Genomic DNA, 9527 nt, shown 5'->3' with positions numbered 1-9527 from the left:
CAGAAGTTGTTAAGGCTGCAAGGAAAAGGTGTGAAGATGATGAATTGATGTGTCGAGGTCACATACTCAATACACTCTCTGACAGACTCTATGATCTTTACAATTTTATGGCTTCTCCAGTACAAATTTGGAATGCTCTTGAATACAAATATAAAAAGGAGAAGGAAGGTACTGATAAATTTCTTGTCTCAAAATATTTTGAATTTGTTATGGTAGACACAAAATCCATTCTTGATCAAATACATGAATTACAAATTATAGTTGCTAAGCTTCGAGAGTTAAAAGTTGAAATTTTTTAATCTTTTCAAGTTGGGGTTATTATTGCTAAATTACCTCAAAGTTGGAATGATTATAGAACACTTGGTAATCGAAGAAGAGACTAGGTCTCGATAAAAAAAATAAGCATGATTCTACTAAGGTTAATGTTGTTGAAGCTAGTAAATTCTCAAAGAATTTTAAAGTCAAGAATGATAAGAAATTCAAGAAGTCTACCACACAAAATTTTTCTGGAAATTGTTTCTTTTGTGGCAAGAAAGGCCATCGCCAAAGTGATTACAGGTATAAGAAGAAAAAGGAAGAAGTGAATTCCCATAAAGCTAATGTTATTGAAGATAAATCTGAAAAGATTTGTGCTATGGTTTCTGAGATGCAAATTGGCATGATTACTGAAACCAATATGGCTGAGACTAAGTCATGTGATTAGTGGCTCGATTCGAGTGCAACAATTCATGTTTGTAATGATAAGAAATTTTTCTTATCATACAAAGAAGAAATGGAAGGACAAATGGTTCACATGGGGAACAATAATGCAGCCATGGTAGCAGGGAAAGGAGTAGTTGAGATTAACTTCACTTCCGGAAAGAAAGTTACATTGTATAATGTCTTTCATGTACCTTCCATTAGGAAGAATCTTTGTATCTACTAGTTGTATGTGTAAGCATGGGCTTAAGATAGTGCTTGAGGGTAATACTTGTATTGTTTCAAAGAATGGGATGTTTGTTGGGAAAGGGTATTCTTGTGATGGAATGTACAAGCTCAGCATTAATAATAATGATATCAATTTAGCTTATATTGTTGAGTCTTGTGATGTTTGGCATGCTAGATTAGCACATTTAAATTTTAGATCTTTGAAATACATGTCTAAGCATGGTTTGATTAATTGATGTTAAAAGTCATAAGTGTGAAATCTGCATCCAAGCTAAATTAACTAAGAAACCTTTTCCTAAAGCCGAACGAAATACTCAAATATTAGATTTAATACATACCGATATTTGTGAGTATAATGACATTTTAACAAGAGGAGGTAAGAGGTACTTTATCACTTTTATTGATGATTGTTCTAGATACACTTATGTGTATTTACTTAGAATAAAAGATGAAGCTTTTGATAAATTTAAAATTTTCAAAGCTGAAGTTGAGAACCAAAAAGATAAGAAAATCAAGATGGTTCGAAGTGATAGAGGTGGTGAATATTTCTCAATTGAGTTTGATAATTATTGTGAAGAATTTGGAATTATTCACCAAAGATCAACTCCATTTACTCCTCAACAAATTGGTTTAGCTGAAACGAAGAATAGGATCTTTACGAATATGATTAATTCCATAATCCTTAATGCAAAACTACCAAACAATTTGTGGGGGGAAGCATTACTCACTGCATGTCATATTCATAATAGAATCACATCTTTGAAAACACATGTATCTCCTTATGAAATTTGGAAAGGAAGAAAACCAAACTTGATGTATTTAAGGGTCTGGGGTTGTTTAGCTTTCTATAAGATACATGATCCTAAATCATCAAAGTTAGGTGATAGAGGTATGAAAAGTGTTTTTGTAGGATATGCTGAAAATAAATTTCAACATGATTCAAATATTGAATTAGAATCAATCATTGATCAACCATGTGATAATACACCCGGTACCTCCATTAATAACAATAAAAGGAAAGAGTTTATGACATCTTTCGAACCAAAGAGGAGTCAACGTGAAAAGAAAGAAAATAGTTTAGCTCCGGATTTTATTTCATCACAAGCATTACTCTTCTTAGTTGAAGGGGATAAAAAGATTGTACTTAACAAAGTACCATTGTTGTTAAATGTTGAAAAGGATCCAAAGACATTTAGCGAAGCTATTGTAAGTGTTGGGATACACTTGGGTTAAGAGATTGGAAACATATATGTTAACAGCTATGTCTTCTAGAGACGCTTCCTTTTGGAGAGATGCGGTAAATGATGAAATGGATTCGATCATGTCAAATCAAACATGGGTCTTGGTTGATCTTCCTCCAGGATCTAAACCAATTAGCAGCAAATGGGTGTTTAGAAGAAAGTACAATAGTGATGGTTCTTTGCAAACTTTTAAGGCTAGATTAGTAGCCAAAGGATTTAAGTAAAGAAATGGTATTGATTATTTCGATACATATGCTCCGGTACCAAGGTTAATATCTATAAGAGTGCTATTTGCAATTGCTTCATTGAACAATTTGTATGTGCATCAAATGGATGTTAAATTTGCTTTTCTTAATGGTGATCTTGATGAAGAAATCTATATGGAACAACCTGAGGGATTTGTTTTGCCTGGAAATGAGAAAAAGGTATGCAAGTTAGTCAAGTCACTTTATGGTTTAAAGCAAGCACCAAAACAATGGCATGAGAAGTTTGATTCGATAATCTTATCTCATGGGTTTAAGCATAATAATGCTGATAAATGCATATATTTTAAATTTACGAATGATTTTGGTATGATTATATGCTTTTATGTTGATGACTTGCTTATCTTTGGAACAAATATGCAAGGAGTAAATGATACAAAGAAGTATTTAACTTCACAACTTAAGATGAAAGATCTTGGTGAAGTAGATAATATCTTAGGTGTCAAAGTGAAGAAACATAGTGGGGGTTACTCATTGTGTCAATCTTATTATATAGAGAAAGTGCTTCTTAAATTCAATTATTTGAAATTTAAAGAAGCTAATACTCCATATGATTCTAGTATTAAATTACTAGAGAATTCAGGTCGAGCAATAGCACAACTAGAATATGCCAGTATTATTGTACAAGGTCAGATATAGCCTTTGCGGTTTGTAAAATGTCAAGATTCACGAGTAACCCTAGTGTTGAACACTGGAAAGTAATTAGTAGGATACTTGGTTATCTTAAAAAGAACATTAATTTAGGTTTGTTCTCTTTAATAGCCTTTACCTTCTCTTCATCAACCCCAATTCCTTTAGCACTTACAACATAACCAAGAAAAATAATCTGATTTGTACAAAAGGAACACTTCTTCAAAATAGCATATAACTTTTCCTACCACTACCACCCAAAAGGAAGCCACTCCTTGGCTATTAAACAGGATGAACTGTGATTGTTATGGTCGATCTCAGATCTAAGAACTTTCTGATGCACAAGATCCTACAAAGAGGCGAGTGAAGAGCATGCTCATTAAAATATATTGAAGTGAACTATTATGAGAGTCTGTTGTCTCTTCTAGGGAAATAAAGGAAAAGAGAGAATTTTCAGAAAGACATGATATTGGAAAACTCAGATTATTATTTCCAACTTGAGCCCCTTACAACTGAGAATGAATTCTCCTTATATAGGAAAATTCAAGAGAAGAGGACGAAACAAGCCTTATCCTCTTTACAAAAGTAAAAGTAAAGACCCCTGTCTTTGGAATTTTAAAATAAAGACAAAGCAAAGGAAGGTGCTTTAAGATAAAGTAAAAACTATGTGAGGGAGATAAGTTGTCAACATCACTGTCAATTTCAACAAATGGCTCTTTCCACCAAGGCAAGTTCTCATAATATTGTCAGGTAGGTGAATCTGTCGGTAGAGCGGTACTTGTGGAGGGAGCATGTGATGTTTCCATGTTCTCTTGAGGGGAAGTAAGATGAAGAATTGAGGTAAATTCTTCCCATGGATCTTGTGAATCTTGGAAGAGAATATCCGTGAAATCCGGCTTTTCTTCTTTGATCAAAATTTCGGAGGGAGGAGGATTGCTAGCTGAAGGTGATAGCCTTGAGCTCATGTTGTGGACCAAGGGAGGTGATCTAGATGTCAATAGGAGTAGTTTGGACATTGTTTAGTTTGAAGAGGTATTGTCTTAGAGCTGAAACAAGATTAGGATCATGGGTTAGAGGAAAACTATGAGGAACAATCTTCCATTCCTGAGTCCAGAAAAGTTTGGTAACAGGGTGCTGGAAGTATGGACGGTGGATAATAAAGACTGAGGTGAATTGTTCTCCTTCTTGGTCAGGGAGGAGGTTGATATAGTGGTGTTTGATGATGAGGTCAAGCTGTTTTCTCCACCAAGGGAGGGGGGAAAACCATTCAAAGAGAGTCCATGTGAGAGATTGAGCCTTGTGTGGGTCTGTGAGACATTGAAACATTTGTTGGACTGGAAAGGCAAGTTTAGAGGCATATAAGAATGAGAGACACCATAAATACCACAGTTCATTTTCTGTGATATCTCTAGAGGGATCAATCACCAGGCCTGTACAGAACAGGTGATCCGGATGAAAGCTTGGTAATCTGGAAGGCTGAGTGCAATATATGTTCATGAAATATCGAAAAATAAATTTCTTTGCAAAATCCTGAATCTGATAAGGGCTGGAGAAAGTGAGATTGCAAGGAAAATATCTTTTTGTTAAGGCTGTGTTGGGTAGAGTAGGAGCCATGAAGATGACTGGAACTGTGTTAAAGGAAGATTTTAGGGATGAAGATGAAGGTCGGGACAAGAGATCAGGAATGAGGTTCTGGTCTCCTTTTATATGCTAGACAGTGAAGTCACACTTTAAGAACCATGTTTTGAGACGGAGAAGATGCTTGTTTGGGAGGACCTTATTCTTGAATTCAAGGATTTTTTAAAAGGAGGAATTGTCTAATCTGACAAGGAAATTATGGCTAATCAGATGAAATTTAAAATTTTGAATTCCATATTTAACGGCAAGGATTTCTTTGTAGAACACATGATAGTGTTTTTCTGACTCTTTGAATTGTCCACTAGCATGGGCACAGGAAGTGGGAAAGTAATTGTTGATGGGAATCATGATCTTTAGAAAATAACAGCATGTCATCTATGTAGACAAGTGCATGATGAAGGAGTGAGGGGGCTACCTTAAGGCCAAATGGCATTACTTTCCATTGGTAGTGGGCATTTGGAATGCAAAAAGTTATTTTTGTTCTATCAATAAGATGAATTCCTAATTGCTAGAAACCTGCTTTAAGATCAAATTTTAAGATGACCTTAGTATCCCGGATGTGAAGAAATAAGGATTGGATTTTTGGTAAGGGGAATTTATCATCATGGAGTACCAAGTCGCTTTTTTCCCCTAACAATCTCAGACTGTTTTTCCACATAAAAGGCTTGGCAAGCTCATTCTGAAACTGTGGGCTCAATAAGGCCTTGCTCTAATAGCTCCTGGATGGGTAGCTTTGGTTGGGTTAATATCTTTGTTAAGCTTGAAAGGAAGCTTAATGAAGAAGCCTTCTTTTTTCCACAGGGGGGGAGGATGAGAAACTTGACTATGACTCTCTGGACAATAGGGAAGAAACTGAGATTTGAGAGAATCATAAGATGAAGGGGAATTTGAGATAGAGAATAATTTCAAGGCATCCGTGTAAGGTTGGAACATCTGTTTATAACGGATCCCAGAAGCTATTATATGGAGTTTTTTTACCAGGTGAAGAATATCAAACCCGATTAAAAGATCTTTGTCAGGAATATTGGACCCAACAAGTTTAATCCAAAGAACACATCTTGGAAAGAATTGGATACCAATGGGCTTTTTGGTAATCAAGCTAGTATGAAAGAGTTCTCCATTAGTAGCTTTGAAATATTTTGTATGCTTTTCCCAAAAATGTGATGGGAGAATGGAAGGATTAATCATACTCTTCTGAGATTCGGTGTCAATAAATCCTATGATGGGAACTGGTTTGCCAAAATTTTCTGGGAAAAGATGGATCTTGATTGAAGGGATAGGAATGACTGGTTGGACTTTGTGGATTTGCTGCATAGTTTGAATTACAGAAATATTCTCAGATTTAGAATGATCTTCTGTTTTAGCAAGGACAAAGGCTGTTTGTTCATCACAGTCTTCTTGTTCAGAGAAGAAGGATTCAACATCATCACTTTCTGAAAGTAACATGGAACCTTGGAGATGTTCAATGAGCCTGGCTGATTTTGAAGGCCGATTTGGACAATTTCTTGCGAAATGCCCTTTTTTTCTACAAATGTAACAGCGGTTGCCTTTGGATTTAGAGGATTGATCTAGATTCTTTTTTCAGAAAAATCGATAGGGTTTTTTAGATTTGGAGAAGTTTTGGTTTTTCTTTTCAGATCTCTAGAATTTCCTAAAATGTGATTTCTTTTTGATTGAACAAGTGCAATATTTTTCATATTTGCACTTAATGGAGAGATGGGGCTTCTTACAAGCACTTTTGAAAGGTTGCTTGTTTTCTATAAGGTCTTTGAAAAATTCATTTTGCTCACAAAGTCTTTCGAGACAATTGACTACTAACTGGTAAATCTTTCCCAAAGAGAGGTTGGCTATGTCCAATTGATGGATTGTGAACTTCCTCTGAAGCTCTAGCTGTATCTTTTTAGGAAGAGATGCTACAAAGACATGCTTTAATGAGGGATCATTAAAGCCACTGAGCTTGTAATACATTGTAGACATCCTTTTGTAGTGAAAATCCAGATCTTTAATCTGGAGAGAACAACACTTCATTAAATGGAATTCTCTTCTTGTTTGTTCATTTGCAGTCGTAGCTTCTCCAAGAAATTGGTCATAAATTAGTCCAAGGACTTGAGGAATTTCAGCTTGAATCATCTGGAGCTGTCTGTATTGGCATAGACTTTCAAACCAATCTCTTAAAGATCTCGTAAAACAAGAACTGAAGTCTTTAAGGACTTACTGGGGTGTTGCTCCAGTTCTGAGCATCTAAACATCGATCCAGGCAGAAAATTCTTGAAACCTAGTTGGCCATCTTACTTTGGGAACATCATCAAAACTAAACCACAGGCCGTTTGATGGTTTAGCAGAAGAATTTTCTTGATGAGGCGCTTGAGGATTGGTATCTGAATCTGCTTCCTCAACAATTGGAGTTTGAGGGGGCGAGGAGGAAGAGGGATCATTTGACCTTGTTGAGGGTTGAGCCATAAAGAGCTTAGAGACATCAACAAATTCTTTTTCAGAGTCTGAAGTAAAAGATTCTTCGTCGGTAGAGATTTCTTCTGTTTGGGATGAGGAATTTTCTTCTGATTTTGAAAAGTGTGGTAGAATTTGAGAGGAATATTGGTGCATAGGTTCTTTGTTTTTCTGGGTTGGTTGAGATTCCTGTAACAACTCTGAGGAAGGTTCTGGATCTGGGGTTATTGGAGTAGAATGATAGTCTGGGGGTGGTTGGGTCTTTGTGGGTTTAGATCGAGCTTGGAAGGAGTTGGAGTATGTTTGAGATGAGACAGGCCAAAGAATTTGGCATAGTCTGCAGGTTGTCTAGAGGTGGTTGGTGTGTAAAGGGTTGATATGTGCTGAAGGTCGATGTATGCAAAGGCAACGCAGGAGATTTTGTGAACAAAGAAGGTTGTTGTTTGTCTGCATCAATCCTGGCTAGTCCAGCTCTTAATTGCCTAATTTCAGTCTCTTTTTGGTTGAATTCTGGACCCCAATACCTATTTTGGATAATGGATCGAAGATCTGAATCAAGTTGAGTAACTCAGTTTTGCATGTCAAGATACATATGTTCAAGTCGAGATGTAATCTTGTCTACTTTTTGTGTCTGTCTGCTTGACCTGAGATGTTACTTTCTCTATTTTTTCATCTAGGGACTTGAAAGCTGAATTTTGAGCTTTGGCATTTTGAGTTTGCCAATTTAGAACAGCCTCAAAAGATTTTGGTACTTCAAGCTATCCATTTGGAGTGACTAGAGAGTGGATAAAAGGTTTGGTAGTAACCTTTGTTCGGGGATCAGTTTATTTCTCCAAAGGAGGGAATTACTCTTGGTAAGGGCTTGATGAAAACATCATACAGGACTGGATTGGTGCTGAAGTAACCATGGTTTGGTTTGCTTCTTGTTTGCATGGTTTCTGCTTTTACTCCTTCTGTATAAATAGGCAAAGGTGTTAGACTGTCTGAATCATCTGGAGGCAGAGGAGGTTTTTTATGACATGGATCCAATTTGTGGTTTTTCTTTTTGCGGTGTCTGGGGCGTCTGTTGAAATCATCATCTTCTTCTTCATCTTCCAGGTAAGGACAGTCTGGGTCACACATATGGGATCCTGGAACATCCCATAGAAAATTACCATTGATTTTATCTGGGTAGATCGGATAGCCATATGAGGCAAATTCGTGGATGGGAAGATCTTCTTGTGCCGTAAAGACGGCAGTGATCATAAAGGAATAAGAAAAGGAATTTCTGGGTGTGGATTGTTCAGAAGGTGGATGAGAAGTGGATGGTGACTGAAAAGTGAGTTTTACAGTTCCATCTGCTCTTTTCTGTAAATGAGCATCAGTAGTTTGGACTGGTTGAGAGTTTTGGTGGAATTTCTCATAATTTGAAAGCCATTCAGGGGGCATGAGCTTTAGAAGCTCTTGCTTTTGTATCTGTCTTGGGATTTGGACTATGGAAGGGATGCTTTCTGAGGAATCTGTAAGAATCATAATTGTATCTATTGTAGTTTGAGGTGTGGGAAGATTAAGAGCATGATTTTGAAGGCGGTACACCAACTAATGGTGTAAGGTTGCCATTTTAGAAGAAACTGTCTGTTCAGCTCTTTGGATCTGGATCTGAACCTTCAGAGTAGTGGGTAGGTTTGGATCATCAAGTGAAAGGTTGAAATTTGGGTAAAAGGTTAAAAGAACACTTCCTGCGTGGAGAGTAGTCAGGACTGTTCCTATGACTGCATGCTGGTAATCTTTTAATCGGGTATCTAGTAAAGCGAGTCGAGCTGTGACAGGTAAGCCTTTATTGCCATGAAGGGTGCGAATCAAACGAACTCCTCCAAGATGGAGGTGTGTGTATCCTTCTCTTTCCACTGGATAACAAGTTCCGGTGGAATTTCTAAAGTGACATATTGTTCTGCCTGAGATGCCTGAAGAGCGCATTGATCTAGTCGAGAAGATTGGATATATTCTTTTGGAGCAGGTCTTTTGGTTGAAATTAGGGTTCTGATACTTATGGTTAGGGAGTTTGGTTGGTGGTACAACTTATAGGGGCAGATAAGAGGCATAGAAAATTCATTGATTTGGGATGATTCTGGAACATACGAATACTCAACAAGGTTTTCTATTTTGGAAGCCAGATGTTTAGAACAAGATCTGGGAAGTGAGAGGGTGGAAGAAAGAGTAACAGGAGCAAGATTATCTGTACTGTTTGACGAAGATGCCATTTTGTTTCAGGTTTTCCTTTATTTACCTATTCAAGACGAACATATCTCATATTTACCACTTCAAAAGCATTATGCTCAAAGATAGAAAAGAATTATACGTGGCTTGTTATATTAGTAGTGCAAACTGATCTAGTCCCCAT

The 9527-nt window shown here is 36.8% G+C and overlaps 1 protein-coding gene across 1 annotated transcript; it reads right to left on the bottom strand.

The window, feature by feature from the left end:
* Window positions 1-6940: 6940 nt before the first annotated feature.
* On the bottom strand, window positions 6941-8659 carry LOC112098030. Its single transcript, XM_024183630.1, has 2 exons — window positions 8028-8659; window positions 6941-7484 (listed from the first exon to the last, which is right to left on the bottom strand). Exons 1-2 carry the CDS (start codon window positions 8657-8659, stop codon window positions 6941-6943), a joined length of 1176 nt encoding a protein of 391 aa, XP_024039398.1.
* Between the last annotated feature and the right edge of the window lie 868 nt (window positions 8660-9527).

Source organism: Citrus clementina, unplaced genomic scaffold, assembly GCF_000493195.1.
Source record: "Citrus clementina cultivar Clemenules unplaced genomic scaffold, Citrus_clementina_v1.0 scaffold_5, whole genome shotgun sequence".
Classification (NCBI taxonomy): Eukaryota; Viridiplantae; Streptophyta; class Magnoliopsida; order Sapindales; family Rutaceae; genus Citrus; species Citrus x clementina.
Note: the sequence above shows the minus strand (reverse complement) of the source record. Positions and strands in the feature narration are given on the sequence as shown.

Bases quoted from the DNA above. Each gene is read 5' to 3' on its own strand.
- LOC112098030 (XM_024183630.1), bottom strand. From the start codon at position 8,659: ATGATTCTTACAGATTCCTCAGAAAGCATCCCTTCCATAGTCCAAATC. The intron at 7,485-8,027 runs GTATGATGTTTT...GACAACCTGCAG, and splicing joins TTCAGCACCAATCCAGTCCT to ACTATGCCAAATTCTTTGGC.